The 20,012-nt window shown below is 44.3% G+C and overlaps 1 protein-coding gene across 1 annotated transcript; it reads right to left on the bottom strand.

Annotated features, from left to right (window-relative positions):
- Positions 1-1,534: 1,534 nt before the first annotated feature.
- LOC139346715 (neuronal pentraxin-1-like) lies at positions 1,535-6,369 on the bottom strand. The gene is made up of 5 exons (XM_070985957.1): positions 5,569-6,369; positions 5,005-5,212; positions 4,045-4,286; positions 3,483-3,662; positions 1,535-2,817 (listed from the first exon to the last, which is right to left on the bottom strand). Exons 1-5 carry the CDS (start codon positions 5,995-5,997, stop codon positions 2,596-2,598), a joined length of 1,281 nt encoding a protein of 426 aa, XP_070842058.1. The 5' UTR covers positions 5,998-6,369; the 3' UTR covers positions 1,535-2,595.
- Between the last annotated feature and the right edge of the window lie 13,643 nt (positions 6,370-20,012).

Raw genomic sequence — 20,012 nt, 5'->3', positions numbered from 1 at the left:
GTGTGTGTGTGTGTGTGTGTGTGTGTGTGTGTGTGTGTGTGTGTGTGCGTGTGTGTATGTGAGTGAGTGCATGCATGTGTGCGTGTGTGTGTGAGAGAGAGAGAGAGAGAAAGAGACAGAGAGTAAGTGTGTGTGTGTGTGTGTGTGTGTGTGTGTGTGTGTGTGTGTGTGTGTGTGTGTGTGTGTGTGTGTGTTTAATGCTGCCACAGGAATTTGCTCTTTGTATTAATGCCTTGTCATTCTTTTGAAAGGCTCTTGACCCAGGCTGCTGTCTGCTGTGCATCATGAGAGATTAAGGTGATGCAGACTCTCTCTCTCTCTCTCTCTCTCTCTCTCTCTCTCTCTCTCTCTCTCTCTCTCTCAGCCAAAGGAAATGCACTGCAAGGTCAAGTCTAACGCCAACATTTATTGAACAGAAACATCTGCAAGGACCTACAGCTTTGTCTTTGCCTGATAATGTTTAGTCACAGTTTGATTAATTTTTTCATCATCACACTGGGACGCTCATTCCATGCAACACAATGTGATGACAAAAAAAGTCTGAAGGTTGCTGGTGCAGACACTGTAAACAGATTTGAATTCTTAAAACAATAAATATTTGCATGTAAGACGCTGTATGGGATTTGCAGTTGTAGTTAAAGCAGTTGATGTGCCAGTTGAACTGAAAGCACTGAAATGATCTGACGTTTCTGCTGATCTCTGACAGCTAAAAAAAGTCAGTGAAAGTTTAGCCGTGTTTGAAAACTGCAGCATGAAGGAACTAAGACGGAGGGAGAGAATCATATTTAAAAAGACATCAGCAATGTGATAGGCGCCCAGTGAAGGTGTGTCACTGTGCTATTGGATAGATGTGAACAGCTGATGAGAACAGCTGTGTGTGTGTGTAGAAATGATTCAGCATGACATGACTGTCCTCGAGTTTTTCTTAAGAAGAAATGAAATGAAATGTCTCATGGTGAAATACTTCAAGGTTATCTGAAAGCAGAGGAGGAAATCGTGCAATTATGATGTATTGCTTTCACCACTTGAGGCTCGAGGAAGAGATGAAGTGCTTCATTTAAATGCAGGAAGTGTCAACAGTCACATCTCGGTGCTGCTGCAACAGGTCTTCTGAGTGGACTGATAATGAGTCAGGTTTAAAGTGCTGTAGTTTTAGTTCGGGCTGCGCTTGAACTGGGCCACTGAAAGGCTGATATGACGAAGCACTTTTCTCCTCCGACAGCCTCGCTGTCTCTAGTGCAGGCGCTGCATCTCACAGCAACAACAACAAAGCAGCGACTGTTATCTTCTGCAGTCAGCTTAAAGAGTCACTACACGCAAACACACACGCACCCACGCCGTTGCTTTTCCTGTCTCAGGCGCTCTCTTTGTGACCTTCCCTGCCTTTGGGCATTTCACTTACCTGGCAATTAGTTCCACCTCGATCCTGTTTGACCATGTTACACCACCCTTCTTCTTCTTCTTCCCTCCCCTTCCCTCATGCCCTTTTCCCTCACACCTTTTGATGCACATAACCGAAGCCAGGCAGGAACAGTGACGTTAAGTATCACAATTTTATTACAAAAATTAAATTCTTCATCTCTCAGTTTCGCCATGCTTGGAGCATATAACAATACAGTAAAAAACCCAGACCCAGAGAAGATAGTAAAGCAGGTTTCAACAATGCTTTCACAGCACTCTGTCATTCATGCTGTTACTATACAAATACTGTAACATTCCTAATACAGAGTAGTACAAACACCTGCCAAAACACATCATGTCAGATAACAAACTGTAATTAAATTACATTTACCAGAGGAACAAGAAACTCAACCCGGCTCAGAAAAGAAAACAGAAACCAATAAACATTGAAATTGCAACTTATGACATACTGAATGTGCTGAATATTTGTACCAGCCCAAGGCACCCAGGCTTTGTAGCAATGTTGGCAAGTTAACGACATTCTTACAGAAACACTTGAAGCGAACAACGATTACAAATTGACTTGTACCACAGTCTGACTTTGCAGTGTCCTTCAACATACCCTCCTCTCCTGGCGATCTCTTCATCAGTCACAGTGCAAGTTCCGGAGAGGCGGGGCAGAGTGAGGGGGTGGGGTGGGGCGTTAGGAGTGGGTGGGGTGGGGGGGGTTCGTAGGGAGCTGTACCGCGTCAGACATCACTTCACAGCGCCAAACACTGACAAGAATTGGATGGACAGCGTAATCTCCCACTCTCCAGAGCGAAGGGGGTGCGAGTGGTTATGTAATTCCTCACTTGGATTGTGAATTGTCCAAACATAAGGCGCAGATTGCCAGCTGCCAGTCCAAGATGAAATAAGCCAAACGAAAAGCTTTAGGTGTGCTTTCAAATGAATGTCCAAGAAAAAAAAAGGAGAAACAGATACCAATACTTTCTCACTGAGGTTTCCAAGATGAATTCGTTTTTTCCCTCAAGATGAAAGGTGTTGTTTTGCACATAAATACCTAAGAATGATAGAAATCCCAGATTTAAGCTTACCAATAACTCAAATAGTCTCTAACAAACCTCAAATGAAGACAAGAACGACAAAAGCTCAAAAATACAGAGAGGCCTTTCTTGAACGGTGAAATGCAGTTCAGTTGAGTGAACGGCAAGGCTCGAAGGTCCATTTGGTGGCTCCGCCAAATATTTCGATGTTGTTCTCCGTCCAGGAGAAGACGTTGCCAGCCAGTGCTTTGCTGTTGCAGGTCGCCAAGTTGTAGATCTCGGCGGTAGAAAGTTTCCTATTCCAGATATTCAAGTTTGCTAGCTCGCCGACGTAAGCTTGTGTGGCATCAAAGCCTCCTCCCAACGTGTCCTGTGGAACAGTGCAGACAAGTGTTAACCAACAGTTATACGAGTGCGCATCAAAGCTTGAAGTGAAGTGTCAGAGGGTCTATTTTGTTAGGTTATCTGGTCAGAGAAGGTGAAACAACAGGCGACTTTTTCCTGTGAAGAATCTTTGAATTGTGTATTTGAGCACAAGACCATACAATAAGATTTCATTGGCATCACGTAAGAGGACTTCTGTTCTTAGATATGTCTTAATCCTGAACCTAGTTAGTAGTCTTTAGTTCAAAAATACTAATACTTTAACACAACACACTAAATACTGTTTAAATCTACTTTCTGTAAGCATGCATGGCACGACTGTATTTGACAATGGAAATATAGAGTATATACATGTCTGCATAGTGGAGGTGTCTTCCTCTGTACAACAAACTGACAATCTCAAATAATGTTTCACTGTGAAAATTCAGACCAAACTGATGGAGCACTGATATTTTTTCCAATAATATAATGATAAAATACACACTAATTTGACTGGAAAGCCTTAATTGAGACATCTCTTCAATGTCTCCACCATCTCATTTCATAAATTTCTCACGTATAATCTTCATCCAAAATCAAACACATAACTGTCTCAAGATTATTATTCCATTATTACACCTTGCAATGAGTAATTTGAAAATGAACATCCACCTGCTCTTGTCCCAGGACCAGCACTCCCTCTGGTTTGATGGGGTGATAAGGTGCCAGATTTTCCCCACTGCCCCGCATCACTCCATCCTGGAAGGCTTCCCACATCCCGTCACGGGTGGTCCACGTGATGCAGAGGTGATGCCATTTTCCGTCATTGATGAGGAACGGCAGCTTTGCAACCTGCAGTAGAGCCCCTGCATTAGTCACGTCTCTCCCCCTTGTTAACGATCTCCCTTTCACACTTTAGTAGCGGAGTCACTCCCCGCCTGGAAACTCATCGCTCCCACACCCTTTCTTCTTGCTGCTGAAACACTTCCCCTCTCACCTATCTTTTCCTCAAATAAAAAGGCCTTCTGTTGCTCACCTTAGCACCTATTTATATTCCACCTCCAGTGCTGGCACAGAGAAGTTGTCAGATCACTCTGATTCATCCAAGTGCAAGGTACCAGAACTTCTTGCACTGTGTAAGTTGTTTGATACATGTACATGCATACAGCCACAGTGATGCCCTGCAAAGCTGACAAATGTGTGAAATCAGTCTTTATGAGCAGATTTTTGTTACCTTGTCATTGATGAGAATCTCCATGGGGTTGTTCCCCCACTCGATCAGCACCAGCTCGTTGGACTGACCCGGGACGGCGTAGGAGAAGGGTGTCCCCACCCCAGGCGAGGCGTTGGACTTGATCCACAGACACACGCTGAAGGAGTACATCTCAGGAAGGCTCCTCTTGGCTTTGGCGTACATGTAGTTGGTTCTCAGAGGGAAGGTGAGCTGAAACTTATCTGCTGGCCTGGTGTCCTTGCCTGTAGATGAGACGTCAGTTACACAGTGTGACATTTAAGATGCAGCTGTTTGAATACATAGTGAGTATTTGTCAGCATTTTATCTACTTCGGGATTAAGGGATATGAGTAGAGTCTCTTTTCATGTAAGAAAAACAAAGCTTATCTGAAGAGTTAGCAGATTTGTTTCACATTATTAAAACTGCTGACACCTCTTATTAAATATAAGCACTGTTTTTCCAGTGATTTTCTGTCTGATGCTTGTGTGGGAGGACTCTCTTCTCTCTCTTCTCGCATGCGGGGACGCATTCGCACGTCTTGAAAAGCTGAACAAGCGTCCAAAACGCGGCAGTGCCAGACGCACCCTGCAAAGTTTCTGTGCCTCTGACCTCTGCAACATCACCCCCCTTTACATACAGGCTGATATGCAAGTCAGACAGTCAGGTTTTGGCCGTGAAAAACATAAACTCAGCCAGAAGAAGTGCTAACAGGTTATGCGATATGCAAAGCGATGCAGCTCTCCTCTCCTCCCTCGCGTTCGTTGTGCGCAACGTGATGGTTGCGGCATTGTAAACGGAGCCACAAGAGTGCTGAAGAGTTCGGATTTTATTCGAAAGACTGAGACGCCCTTGACCTTAAGAACAACTGAAAATGCACCTCATCTTGTTTAGAACTCCCGTGGAGCCCCAGTTAATGCGGTGTATGCGCGCACTCCGCTCGCCCTGAAAATCCAAACGCACCTTTCTCCAAATCTGTGATCCGATGGTGCAGAGAGGTGAGCGTGGACTCCACTCTGTTCCGCTGCTCGCTGTCATTCCTGGGCACTGGTTTGGTCTCCTCTAACGTGTTGACCCGGGACAGAACCTGCTTCTCCATGTCGTCGATCTTGTTTTGCAGCAGATCTTTCAGGCTGTTCGTTTGCACGCTGTTGTTTCCTCGGCTGTATTGCTGCATCGGACAGAGGGAGACAGACACTGTTAGAGGACTACAGGAAACACTCGCTGAAACCTGTCCCTGCTCCTGTCCCTCTGCTCCGTGTGAAGCTTATAGCTTTGTCCTAACCTGTTCATGTGGATGCTCTGCGTCACATAAACATGCAACTAGCCTGCATTTGGTTTACTTTACATGAAGCTTCTCAAGAAAAAGATGAACTAAAGCGCATGTGGCTCCAAGCAGAGACTGCACAGAGCTACAACAATACAGCAGCAGCGTACTGAAGGTGTGACCCTCATTCTAATTAATAACAAGAGGCTGATTGAATTAACTTTTCACCCAGTCAGCGCTGCTCTCTTCTGCTTGCCTACCTCTAGATTCTCCAGTCTCTGTTTCAGCGTCTGTAAAGTCTGTCCCAGCTGGGCCAGCGTGTCCGTGGTGCCCCGCGATACGTCCCCCATCGTGTTCTTCGACCCCGGCCGTCTCCCGCCGGGTCCCGCCGCCGGGAGGCTCTGGCTCTCGCAGCGGCTCAACTTGGACGTTAGTTCCCTGATTGTCTCCTTTTGGTTCATAATGGTCTCCTTTTGCTGCAGCACGGTCTCCCGCAGCTGCATGACCGTGGTCTTCAGGTCCTCCGCCGGCCCGCTGTTCTGCATCGTGGCGGTGCACAGGTCCATATCCTTGGGCACCGACGTGCAAATAAACTGCGTCTGTCCGAAGTCTTGCGCAGAGCTCTCCACAACAACCAGGCAAGAAAGTAGAAAAAGTTTCCACGAGAATCCGTCCATGGCTCCAGTCATGTGTCGCTGCTGGAGCGCGTGAGTGAGTGTGTGTGTGTTATCTGAAGGGTTTCAGCACCACGGAGCTGTTCCACTGAAGCTGTGAGCGCTGGACGCGGTGTGCACTTTATATAGCGGATCCAACGCAGCGCAGATCCACTGCATCAGCGATGGGAGGCAGCGGGCTCTGCTGTACCTACGGAGTCCAGCCCCTTATTTAAGGTCGTCCTCACTGTTTGCAAGGCACCCACACAGTCAGCTGCTACAGAACAGGGAGCGCCTACACTATGTCTGTGTAGTAAAAGTAAAGTGTGGAACAATTGACCTGCAGTGGAAGTGGAAATATACAAAATGACTATTCCCACTATCACGAGACTTCCATGTCCTTCATATGACAGATTAGTGGAGGACGAACTGAGCTCCTTTACTTTGGCTAAAACCAACAATATAAAAATGAGGCCAAGTAAAACTCCTCCATTCAATATGTCACTTAAGTAAAAGTACAGAAGTATTATCAGCAAAATGTAAAAGCCCTCATTGTTCTCTTTTCATCTTGTAGGATTGTTATCATTGATGCATCAATGTGTGAACAGCATTTTTACTGAAGTTGTTCAAAGTGGAGCAGAATTGAACTACTTTAGAAATGCTGGGCTGTTTAATCTGCAAAAACTTCAGTGTCATAGACATTTTGTCTTGTTCAGTGTAGGCAGCAGCACGAGAGTCATAAGAACTTGGCCACAATGCAATTCTTGAAACACGTGGATTCGAGTTGAAATCAGGTTTTAATTACACAGATTATTTTGCCATTTATAGTAAAATGAAACTCCAGACTGAAATGACTTGACAAGAGGGGAAATCCACCGAACAATGTAGCTGTCATGTTTTAGAAGCTGACTGAACTTTTGTGAAAACTTAATTCCAGAATATGGAAACGAGTGAGGAAATAACTGTCAAATAAATACAGTGGGATGAATATTTAGAACCGTTGCCTAAAATATTTGTCTCTGAAATGTTGAAGAGTGGTGCTGCATTGTTTGGGTCATTTTATAATTCATCCTTTTACTCTGTACAGCACTTCGGTCAACCCCGGGTGTTTTAAATGTGCTCTATAAATAAAGTTTGAGTTGACTGGCATAGAATGGAAATACTCAAAGCTCCTCACAGAGGAATGACATGTTTCCCTCTTACATGTGAAAAGCTGAATTCATGAGCAGTGAAGTGCAGTTTCCAGATGGATGGTGTGGTGTGACCAGTAAGCTGTGACGTTAGCAGAGTTTGCTCTCAGTATTGCTCTCAGTCAGCTCTTTGTATGCTAAGCTACATCTTAGCTTTCCATCCTGTAATTGCTGCTCGTTGCCACTTGTTGTCACTGTTCAGCAAAAGTTCCACAGGATCACTTTAAGATCTGTAGTGCATGTACTGAGTTATCCTCCACCACTGGACTTACCATGACAGGCTGAGTTTATTCAAACCCTTCATGAGGTGGCAGAACCATGATGATTGGTCCACCTTTAATGAAAGCCGCTCCCCATCTTCCAGAGGACCCTGTCCCATGGCTGGAGTTCCCACCGGTGCCACACCTCTCTCTCTCTCTCTCTCTCTCTCTCTCTCTCTCTCTCTCTCTCTCTCTCTCTCTCTCTCTCTCTCTCTCCTTTTCACATACACTGTCTCTGTCTCTCTCACACGCACACTCACATTCTCTCTCTCACACTCTCTCTTCTCTCTCTCTCCCTCCCTCCCTCTCTCTCTCTCTCTCTCTCTCTCTCTCTCTCTCTCTCTCTCTCTCTCTCTCTCTCTCTCACACACACACACACTCTCACACAATCTCCTCTCTCCCACTCTCTGTTTCTCCCCCTCACCCCTCCCTCTCGCTGTCTCTCTCTCTCACACACTCACTCTCGCTCTCACACACTCATTCTCTTTCTCGCTCTCACACACACACACTCTCACACACTCTCCCTCTCTGTCTCCCCCCTCTGTCTCTCCCCTCTGTCTGTCTGTCTGTCTGTCTGTCTGTCTGTCTGTCTGTCTGTCTGTCTGTCTGTCTGTCTTATGTCTCTCTCCCTCTAAGAGCGTATTTTACCTTTCGCACGGCCCATTCTTACATGAGAAACTGTTGTTTTTCGCTTTGCTTTGAAAGAGGCTTCCTCCATGTCTCTGAGTGAAGAGAAACGTGTGATAGAGATACTTTACTCCTCAGATGTGTTGAGAGCAGTTAGTGAACCTCTCCACAAGACGGAGGCGCTAAGAGCAAAGTGAAATGTTTCCAAATAATTAAACAGGCTGTTACGTAACTACCCCCGCGGCTCCCACATGAATAAAGAAGATAGGGAAGAGCTCCAACACTCTAACAGATCATGTTGAGATAACAAATCACCAGTGATGGCAGTGACGTAGGACGGACACGCTGCTGCGTAAAACAGTTTAAATACGAAGTGAAACTCGACTTTTTTTTCAATTCATCTACAGTCACAACGTCAGTGTGCATCCAGGACCAAAGCTGCCCAGAAAGCAGTGAGCAAAAATAATAAGATAAAGAGAAAGTCAACTTTTTTCTGTGTTTTAGGCTACTTGTTTTTCTTATTGTTCTCAAGCTTTGCTGTTTTTTCTTTTCTTTTTTTTTCAACTAAAAATGATGAAATGAAGCAACAAGAGTAGCGAACAACGCTCGCAGTAGAAATTTGAGGATCACACGCCAGAAAGACTGTGAGCCGCTTGTGTGAACCACACTGAATGTGCGTGTTTGTCGGGAAATGTGCGGCATCTTTCCTTCTCAACCAAGCCCAATTTCCTAACAAGGCTGCATGTAAATATCTAACTTTTTATAAACACAAAATAAATGGACAGTATGTACAGTGTGTCAGTATTAAAGTAGAACGTAATTCATTAAAGTAGCTTCGTGATTAGTTCCACTATGAATTCATTTTGATGCGCTTCTTGTTATCTGAACCCTCATCTAAGTAAAGAGTAGTGAAGAAAGAGGTTGAATAAGAAATGTACAGTCTCTTTTCTCATCCTGGAGCCTACATTATCACTTCCACCTGGGCTATCTTCAGTCATTAACAGCTGCAACCCAGGATGCATCCTTCACATAAAGTCACAGGTCTGCTGCCAGCTGAGGAGAAAAATGACTTCTCCCTGCGTGTCGCGTCAGCGTGGCGGCGCGCTGCGTAAAACTGTGCCATTTAGCAGAGCACAGGAAACAAATGTGCAGTGCAAACATTTTTAGCACGTCCTTTATTTTGTTCTGTTGCATTTCAACGGGGGTTTTAGACTTGTGCATGACGTCGCGGCAGCCGCTGGCTAGAATGGGATGGAAATTGATCAGCAGTCCGCCTTAATTTGTTTAATTATCGATCCAGCGCATTGTAATCAGCAAGGTGCCAAACGGAAGGCGAGAAACAACAGATATAACAAATGGTTAATGGCAGAGTCTAATTGCCGGGGCCTAAGACAGGCATGTAACAGATCCCTATCTCAGCACATGCACATCAAAAGGCCGAGCAATGTGAGCGCTCATAGTGTGCGCGGCTGCAGATCAACAAGCATTGCTTCCATCATTATCCTCTGCAGACCAGCAGCAATGCAATGCTCGTTTACTAAATGGGAGCAAAGGCGGTAGATTTCAATGCTTTTGATGCGCACTGTTTAATGTTGATGATCAAGCTAAGCAGTGCTTCCCACGGGGAGTCAGACCACCTCTAATACAGTCAGCGTGAGGTCAACGTTCCTCTCCGATCCCACGCAGAAAAGAAGCGCTGCAGCGCCCGAGTTCAGCCATATTTCCCTCATTCTCACCATGTGCTGCCACTTAGTCTGCTGTAACACCGACAATACTATTAGATGTCAATCGGCTCTCACTGAGCTTTCCAGAGTGTAACTAATTAAATTAGCTGCCAGGAAATTTGGAGACTGGCACTCTTGCAAGCATATTGTTAAGGTCGACTTTATTTTTACAAGCCCGTTCTGTCTTTCTGAGAGCAAAGCATGCTGCTGGCACTTGATAGTTTGCAGCCAGATTTTGGTATGTGCAAACATGTTTGGCAGGGAATACACACAGTCTGTAGCTGACCCGTTCCCACTTCTACCATGTTCAGAGCGTTCAGATTACAAGGTCACATCTACATACATCAGCTGGCAGGCCGAGCTGGACTCCAGGGGCTGGTGTGGGAAAGGCCTGAAATCCATAATGATCCGTCTCTCAGGCTCACTGAATAATGCAAAGCTTTATAATAGAACCCACTCTAATGGCAGAGATAAGAACAATTTCACACACTGGCAGCAAACCGCTTGCTTATTTATACAGTATCTGTAATAGAGAAACTGAGGGGATGTGGGGTGGGGGTAGCACAAACAATACAGGAAAACAAGAGGGGTTGTAGTTAGAGCAGAGGCTGCATGTTGGTGTCCCTTGGAGTTAGATGTGGTTTGTCTTAAGATATAACTTGTTTTTCTATATTCACTACTGTACTACATGAAAAAAACATCCCCCTGGTTTTCTTTCATCAGATTCCCTTTTATTCTCTTTTTACAGTCCAAAGGAACTGTAGTTTTAATTGTTAAACCTATTAAATTGCTCTGTTTGCTCATACCAGATTCCACAAAATAAGCTTCACTGTCCCTCTGCACACACTTCACTGCCTCGCTTCTGACTGCTGAGAATTAAGATGTGCTTCCAGGTAACTGGAGCCTCAGCATAGCAGCTCCACTGTCTCTGCTGCACTGATGTCTCCATTTCAATCATCCCACAGAGAGGGAGGTGAAGGGGGAGTCAGGAGGGAGTTGTCCAATGGGGCACCTGCACTGCAGAGCTGTGTGCTTCTATGCATGTATTCCCACTGGAGACAGCATGAAGAGAGAGGAGGAACGGAGAAGAGCAGTTTATCTATTCATACATGCACACAGGCAGTCTTCCAGTCTCAGGAGCAGTCATTTTCAGTGTTGTACAAACACGCACACAAACATTGTAAATCACTAAATCTACCGTTGTTATTTCCCTCCACATGTCAGTGCATGTCGGTGAGTCACAGGACTGAATGATGAGGCCTTGACCTTCAACTCTATAATCAATTGCTTCCAACTTCTCAGACTGGAACATTGTTTTATTGATGTCCAGACACACCAGAGAGTAATTCACTAACTTATTCCCCTCTCATTAAAACCCAAAGTGACATAAACAAATACCGGTGGCATTATGCGTTCCACTAGGCGCTAAGCTAACCTCATCATAATTCTCCAAAGCCTGCACATTAATGCTTTTGCTACGACAGCACTGTTCATCAAGCCGCTTGTGTTGGCCCTGTTGGACTCCCTCCAGAAACAACATTTTCCCCATTAGGCCTTCGCCTCAACACGTTTTGCGGCCAAAATCTGTCCAAAAGGGGAAGTAGGTTAAGTCTTTAACATCAGACTGACTGAAACACTGATTCTCTTTTTCAGAAGGCTTCTGTGAATGATGTGAAAATATGTTTCCTGTGCTGTATGACTGTCATGCTCATAGATTTTGTAGTTTTACACAGCGTCTCCTCCAGGTTTGACAACGTTAAAGGCCCTAGTATGCTTCAAGAAAGAAAGTAATATTGTAATTATATCACTAATTATGCAGATACTGCAGCGTGTTCAGTAATATGTTACAACACAGGTTTCCACAGTTGGCTTTTTGCAGTAACCTGATATTATAAGCAGCTTGTACACAGGAAACATGGAGTCAGTAATGGGGGGAGGGGGTTAAAGAAAACTGTTTTTTAATACGTTTTAAATGTCGGCACGTGCATGGCAGGACTTGTTAAGGAAGAGTATGGAGTGGTGGGTTGAAACATAGAGATTTAGTGTTATACTCAAGTCCAAGGAAAACTAAAAGTAAACTAAATGTTTCACATCTACAGGTACATAAACTCTGACCCTCACTTGTGATAATCATCCTCAGACAACCTGAGGAACTTGATTTCTTGTGTTCATGTTAAGGCAAAAGTGTTTAGCTGGTTCGACATGGCGGCATCCCTGAACTCTCTCTCAGAGTTCTGTCCTCTACGTGCCTTAGTCTGTCTGACAGAATGAACGGCACACCTGCCACTTATTGATTAAGTGGGTTTGATCGTTGGATTGTCTGTTTGGAAATGTACACAGTCTGAATGCTGACAGACTATTTTCTTTTATTAGTACAGATAAAGTCTCTATGGTTTTGATCTCATTAATTCTCTATTTACTTTGGAAGAGGGTTTACAGAACCATCCATCCATCCATTATCTATACCGCCTATCCCTTTTGGGGTTGCGGGGGGCTGGAGCCTATCCCAGCTACAATGGGCGAGAGGCGGGGTACACCCTGAACCGGTCGCCAGTCGATTGCAGGGCCACATGAAAGGACAAACAAACATTCACACTCACACTCACACCTACGGACAATTTAGAGTCACCAATTAACCTAATGAGCATGTTTTTGGTCTGTGGGAGGAAGCCGGAGTACCCGGAGAGAACCCACGCATGCACGGGAGGAACATGCAAACTTCACACAGAAAGGCCCCGTCTGACCCGGGGATCGAACCGGCAACCTCCTTGCTGTGAGGCACGCGCACTACCTGCTGCGGCACTGTGCAGCCGTTTACAGAACCTTGTTCAGTATTAAATTTCACTGCAAAGATGGACTTTTTTTATTAAAGAAACAATACAGAACATAAAGCAGCGCCATAAGGTCTTGCAGCCTTAACGTATGTGTGAGGCAGGTTTGTAACATTATCACAACACACTGTATTTTGCCTCATTAAGGTCACTTTGTCTGTGCTGGTGAAAATGTCACCATCTGGGGTGACTGCTGGTAGCTCAACACACACACACACACACACACACACACACACACACACACACACACACACACACACACACACACACACACACACTCCTAAATCGGACCCATTTTGAGGTGGACTGAAGCACCATCCAAGCAGAAATAAACATTAAGCCTTCTTAAATTTTATACAGCATTATAATGGAGCAACAGTTCCCACAGAGTTTGCAGTCTTAAAGACAAGCCGAAGCACTTAGCGTTTAGTGTTGGAGCGAGGTCGTGGCACTGTGGGAGCAGGTGTGTTTTAGGACTCAATAACGTTGTGAAGATGAAACCCCGTAAAGCAGAAGGGTCTGGAGTGGAGGAGAGTAAAAGGCAGAGTGAGCTCTCTGCATATCCCCTCTCAATTACTGCATCAAGTGACCAAAGCATCCTTGTAAAACACAACTTCCTCTGCCATGGCCCTCCTAAGTGCTGGGGTATGTCTCCCGAAAGGAGATTAAATTTTGACTGAGGTTGAAGTGAACCAAGCTGAGAGAGAGGGGACTGCAGTCGAGGACATTTCATCAACACCTGAGGTTTCTTAATTTGCAACGTGAACAGAACAAAGCAACAAATGTTACAGAGCCTGTTCATTATTCTTAATTCTTTTCAAACTAGAAGAAACTTAATGTACCACGGCACACACTCAGAGTGTGTTGTTCTTTGTCGTGTTGGTGATTAATGTTTTGTTGGAAATTTGGCTCTTTTTCAGGTGTATTTCAAGGTGGAAGTGGAATATTTCATTATCTGTACGTCATTGTTATGAGGGATGTCACATTATCTACACACTTAATTAAAGCACAGTATCATCATCATTCACATTTGCTTTGGATGCATTTTTCAAAGGTCGGCATTATTTATAATGGAGCAAAGCTGAGAGATTTCAGTGGTGTACCACGCAGTTTATTTATATAGAACAAACGAGGAGCCCTGATGAACTGCACATCAATAATCCAGATGCACAGGGTTTCTTGATGAGCACCAGTATCGTTTGTAGGCACGTTTGGGCTGACAAACCCACCGCTTAATAACAAAAATGTCATTTAATTTTGAATACTAATAAAGTCACATCTCCAGATGCTGTTGCTTTTCATCTGAATCCCACCTTCAGGAACTGCATATTCTAACAATCCCGTTTAAACCAATAGGTGCTTTCTCCCCCTGATTACGCCTGAATGCAGCATGTCCTGCTGCATCTCTGTGTTCAGTCATTTTCTGCATGTGTGAGCGTTTAAGACCCCGAGAGGCGACAAGTGAGCCAGTGTAATCTGAATTTCAGAAGCAACCTCTTTAAATCAGACTGCAATATTGCTTTTATCATGTACCTTTGATGTTGTGCACAAGGACACTTGACATTCTTTCAATTTCTTTACAAGACGTTGACTCTGAAGCCCAGCTCAGCTCAGAGACAGCTGACTCCGGATGCTTTGTTATACTCATTTCTCATTCATCTTTGCTGTTGTCAAGCAGATGTGACTCCTCCACAATTTACTTTCACTCAGCTACGTTGGTCTTGTTCTTCTGGCGCCTATTTAGCTGTAGCTGTATAACCATGTGCTGAATGTGGCTGGCTATCCAGGTTTAAATTAATGTGTCAGCGTAAATTGGGATTCCTCAGTCATTCCTGGTGTTTCTGCTGTTTTCCCCTCCATAGTGTATCCTGCTTTTTCTCTCTCTATTTGTGTGTACGGGTGTGTCTGTTTCAGTCAGGGCATGGCGACCTAGTTTCCTCCTCCCGTCTACTCACCTGCAGCCAGCCCACTCATCAGCTACACCTGCGTTGTGCAGAATGTGTGTCATAGAGGTCCATTGTCTCCTCCCTTCTGGATTTGCCTGCTAGGCTCTGATCCTCGTTGGTCTCCAGTGGTCTTCTGGTGTCATTACGCCGCAGTGGAGTGGCCAAATTTGAATGTTGTACAAACTGCAACCAAAGAAACATACTCAGTCTGCCTTTAAACTTGTCGAGTATGAGATGCAGCAGCCTCAGTCGATCATGTGCACAGCTCCTGGGGGATGGTGCACAGAGAAACCATGTCTGCTACAAATTACATTTATATACCAGTAATTTGAAACTCACAGCACTTGGCCAAGGTTCGGAAATGATGGTTTTGGTTTAATACAGAAAAAGTCCACAGTGACTTTAGCATAACGTGATTATTCACATTAAAATGAAACTGCAGGTTTTCCATAAGCAGAGTGCTTGTGCTGCTGAACCACAGACAGGGATCAGGATGAGATCTCCAGTCTCTAGAGTCAGTGTGCTATGCTTTAGGCACCCACCATCCACCCTGACCGCATCCCTGTGATAGTGATGTGTCGGTCGCAAACTAAACAGCTCTTTGGCTCTTTGAAGTGAACGATCGGACAGGAGACGGACCGGGAGCCGCTTTGTTTTTTGTTTTTTTTTCTCTACTTTTTTCTGTTCAAGCCACATGTGATTGGTCAACTGCATGATGTTGTGAGGTGGCTTCAGTGTGTACGCACTGAGCGGGGGGGGGTTACAGACACACGTGCACACATGCCCACACACACACACACGCACACACACACGCACACACACGCGCACACACACACACACACACACACACACACACACACACACAATTCAATTCAATTCAATTTTATTTGTATAGCGCCAAATCACAACAGAAGTTGTCTCAGGACACTTTCCATATAGAGCTGGTACAGACCAAGCTCTTTTATCTACAAAGAAACCAACAATTCCCCCATGAGCAAGCACTTGGCGACAGTGGAGAGGAAAAACTTCCTTTTAACAGGCAGAAACCTCGAGCAGAACCAGACTCTGGGTGGGCGGCCATCTGCCTCGACCGGTTGGGTGAGAGAGGAAGAGCAAGAGAGGGAGAGTGAGACAGACAGACAGACAGACAGACAGACAGACAGACAGACAGACAGACAGACAGACAGACAGACAGACAGACAGACAGAAAAGCAGTCAGAGAGAGAGAGAGAGAGAGACAGAGAGAGAGACAGAGACAGAGAGACAGACAGAGAGACAGACAGACAGACAGACAGACAGACAGACAGACAGACAGACAGACAGACAGACAGACAGACAGACAGACATGCAGTCACAGTAACAGTGACAGTGGATGTAATAACAGCAGTAGCAGTTGCAGTGGATGTCAGGCAGGGCCAAGGCAGGAGACGCAGCTGAAATCCACAATCCAGATTCAGCCACTGTCCATGGGAACCTGCAAGACGACAAAGCACAGAGACTCCGGGGAAGGAGCTAAGTTAGTAACACGCCGTGGTAGGACATGAGAGCGTGCGGATGGAGAGGGACAGAAGGACGGAGGAGCTCGGTGTATCTTTGGATGTCCCCCGACAGTCTAATCCTATAGCAGCATAACTAGGGGCTGGTCCAGGACAAGCCTGAGCCAGCCCTAACTATAAGCTTTATCAAAGAGGAGAGTTTGAAGCCTACTCTTAAATGTAGAGACAGTGTCTGCCTCCCGGACAAAGACTGGAAGATGGTTCCACAGGAGAGGAGCTTGATAGCTAAATGCTCTGACTCCTGTTCTGCTTTTTGAGACTTTAGGAACCATAAGTAGACCTGCATTCTGGGAACGCAGTGTTCGAGTAGGGCAATAAGGTACTATGAGCTCTTTAAGATAAGAAGGTGCCTGGCCATTTATGGCTTTGTAAGTAAGGAGGAGAATTTTAAATTCTGTTCTAAACTTTCCAGGGAGCCAGTGCAGAGCGGCTAGTATTGGAGAAATATGATCTTGCTTCCTGGTTTTTGTCAGAACACGTGCTGCAGCGTTCTGGAGCAACTGGAGAATATTCAGCAGCGAATTTGGGCAGCCTGATAGTAAAGAATTGCAATAATCCAGCCTGGAAGTTACGAATGCATGGACTAGTTTTTCTGCATCATTTTGAGACAAAATATGCCTGATTTTTGCGATATTACGTAGGTGAGAAAAGGCAGTCCTCGAAATTTGTTTTACATGGGAGTGAAAGGACATGTCTTGGTCAAAGATAATTCCCAGATTCTTTACAGTGGTGCTGGAGGCCAGCGCAATGCCATCCATAACTGCTATGTCATCAGAAAGTGACCTTCTAAGATGTTTAGGGCCTACTACTATAACTTCAGTTTTGTCCGAGTTTAGCATCAGAAAATTGCAGGTCATCCAGGTCTTTATGTCATGAAGACATGCTTGTAGTCTAGTTAACTGACTGGTTTCTTCCGGTTTCATTGATAAATATAGCTGGGTATCATCTGCATAGCAATGAAAATTTATTGAGTGCTTCCTGATAATCTTACCTAAAGGAAGCATATATAAGGTGAATAGAATTGGTCCAAGCACAGAACCCTGCGGAACTTCATAGCTGACTTTAGTGAGCACAGAGGAGTCGTCATTAACGCGTACAAACTGAGAGCGATCTGACAAGTAGGATTTAAACCAGCTTAGCGCAGTTCCCTTAATGCCAATGAAATGTTCCAGTGTCTGCAATAGGATGCCATGGTCAATGGTGTCAAATGCAGCACTAAGATCCAGTAAGACTAGTACAGAGACAAATCCTTTATCAGATGCAATTAGAAGGTCATTTGTAACTTTAACCAGTGCTGTCTCTGTGCTATGATGCACTCTAAATCCTGACTGGAAATCCTCGAATAAACTATTATTGTTTAGAAAGTCGCACAGCTGATTGGCAACTGCTTTCTCAAGAGTTTTTGAGAGAAAGGGAAGGTTGGATATCGGTCTATAGTTGGCTAAAACCCCTGGATCAAGAGTAGGCTTTTTCAGTAGCGGTTTTATCACAGCTACTTTAAAGGGCTGTGGTACGTAGCCTGTTGATAAAGAGAGATTGATCATGTCTAAAACTGAAGAGTCAATTAGAGGTAATACTTCTTTAAACAGCTTAGTCGGGATAGGATCTAAAATACAGGTAGATGATTTTGATGATGAAATTATTGAAATTAGTTGGTGAAGGTCAACAGGAGTAAAACAGTCTAAAACTGCGACAGACTGAGTAACAGTTTCTACGATTTCTGCGTGAAGACAAAACAGTACCTGTTAACGGCAGGAGTCGATGAATTCTGTCTCTAATAGTTAGAATTTTATCATTAAAGAAGCTCATGAAGTCATTACTGTCCAGAGCTAAAGGAATACATGGTTCACAAGAATTATGGCTCTCTGTCAGCCTGGCTACAGTGCTGAAGAGAAACCTGGGATTGTTCTTATTTTCCTCTATTAGTGCAGAGTAATAGGCTGCCCTGGCACTGCGGAGGGCTTTCCTGTATATTTTAAGACTGTCTTGCCAGGCGGACACACACACACACACACACACAGCCGCAACAGACAAAACGCTGGAAAGGTGAGAAAATGAATGACCGCAGGAAATGCAGTAAAATTTGATATAAAGTGTTTTTTGTACATAAGTAATTAATTTTACATATAATTTTACATTTTTTTGGTAATAGATTATTTCAAGAGAGCCCAGCCGTGGAGTTCCCATCACTACCCTGTGATGCTGGAGCAGCAAACAAAAGGACTGCTTCATTCATTTGAAAGAATATTGCTTGAGAGCAAAATCCAGGCACCAATTATACTTATGATCCTATTATGATATATGTTAAAACAAAATGTGAAAAATGAGCAAACAAAATGAGAGTCAGTAAGTCAGTGAACTGATTCAGAAATATCAGTTACACAGTGCTATCTATCTAAAGTTCGCTAACATAAGCTAACATTAGTCAAAATGCGCAACTGGTCATATCCGACCATCTCAGGCCGTAGCAGCAAAACCCCTTTGTGCCTTGAACAAACTACGATGGAGTTTTCAAGTTTTTAAGTGCAAACTTGGAATGAGCCATGTGTTAGGCCTGGATGGGCTTTGTGCTTAGGTTTTTTGTTTGTTTTTTTTTCTGCTCTAATAGCTGCACAAAAATAAAGATGGAACAATAGCCGCACAGCACTCATGTTTTTTCCCCTCGATTTTTTAAAATAACTCAACTACACATCATATCCAGGTTAGAGCTTCCATAAATACACACATGTATATAATTATCACAGCACACAACGAATGATGCTCAGCATATTGTTGACTATAGCTGCACAGCTGAAATGTCAATGTGCTGGCCTTTATAATATTCATTCTGTTTAGATGATGATTCCACTCTGCCTGCCCTTTCATAAAAAAAAACCCATCTTAGTCACCTGAAGTGGTTGGCTCTCAGACCCAGCCACTCCACACCACCCACACCTCTCATTGTGTTTGGAAAGGTGAGCAGCAGCTACTGTTCAGGGAAATGTTCCTCACATTTTTAGTGTGGTCTTGTTTGCTTAATGGGTGTGAACATGTGGCTCTGGGTTTCTCTAAGGTACAAATTCTGAGCGCTGGCTTCATAATCAGCCCATGTGTGTGAGTGTGTGTGTGTGTGTGTGTGTGTGTGTGTGTGTGTGTGTGTGTGTGTGTGCCATAAATGCTTTTTATACATCTGTGATGAGCCTGAGGTGTCACACATCCCTCCTGCCTCTGCTTTGTCAAATACAAAGTGACATCACCATTATTGAACACGTAACTTCAAAACTCAATGTCAAGATCAATCAGCCCTTATGTCCCTCTTCTCTTCCCTCTCTCTTTCTCTCTTTTCATGAGTATTTATGTTATCCAGTCACCCACTCAATGAAAATGCTATTTTTATTCAGTGGAAACAAAGTTGTGTGTGTTTGTTCGTTGTTTGTCACAAAAACAGACATAAAGCTCTACCTTACAGTAAGCGCAGGAGGAAGTGAAGTGAGATTACACATTAAAACCCAAAGTAAAATCCCACTGTTCTAATCTGCTGAGGCTGTGGCAGGTAATCTCTCAGTGAGCGTCTTGCACATTCGGTCTGCTGGGTGGAAGACACCGACATTCATTCAACTGACTGGGTGTCGTCTAGTCTAATATGAACTCATTGATCAAGGGTAAATGGAGACATGTCTGGAGGATGTGTGCTCCATGATGCCTGTCCGGTCATGAATGAATAGGCACCTGGGTAAGTGGCTATTGATTATCTTGTCAGGAAAAGCTGCTAGCTATTACAGAGGAATTGCATGAACATAGATATAATTTACATCTCTCAAAGCTAATCATTGACAAAGTTGTTTGGTAGGTTTTAGTACGAGCACAGTTGTCTGATACATTTATGCCATAAAACCTGCTTTTGAAGCATTTCTGTGGCCTCTGCGTGTGGCTAAAAT

The sequence above is a fragment of the Chaetodon trifascialis genome, chromosome 2 (genome assembly GCF_039877785.1).
Source record: "Chaetodon trifascialis isolate fChaTrf1 chromosome 2, fChaTrf1.hap1, whole genome shotgun sequence".
In the NCBI taxonomy this organism is placed as follows: Eukaryota; Metazoa; Chordata; class Actinopteri; order Chaetodontiformes; family Chaetodontidae; genus Chaetodon; species Chaetodon trifascialis.
The sequence above is the reverse complement of the archived record's forward strand: the minus strand, read 5'-3'. Positions and strand labels throughout refer to the sequence as shown.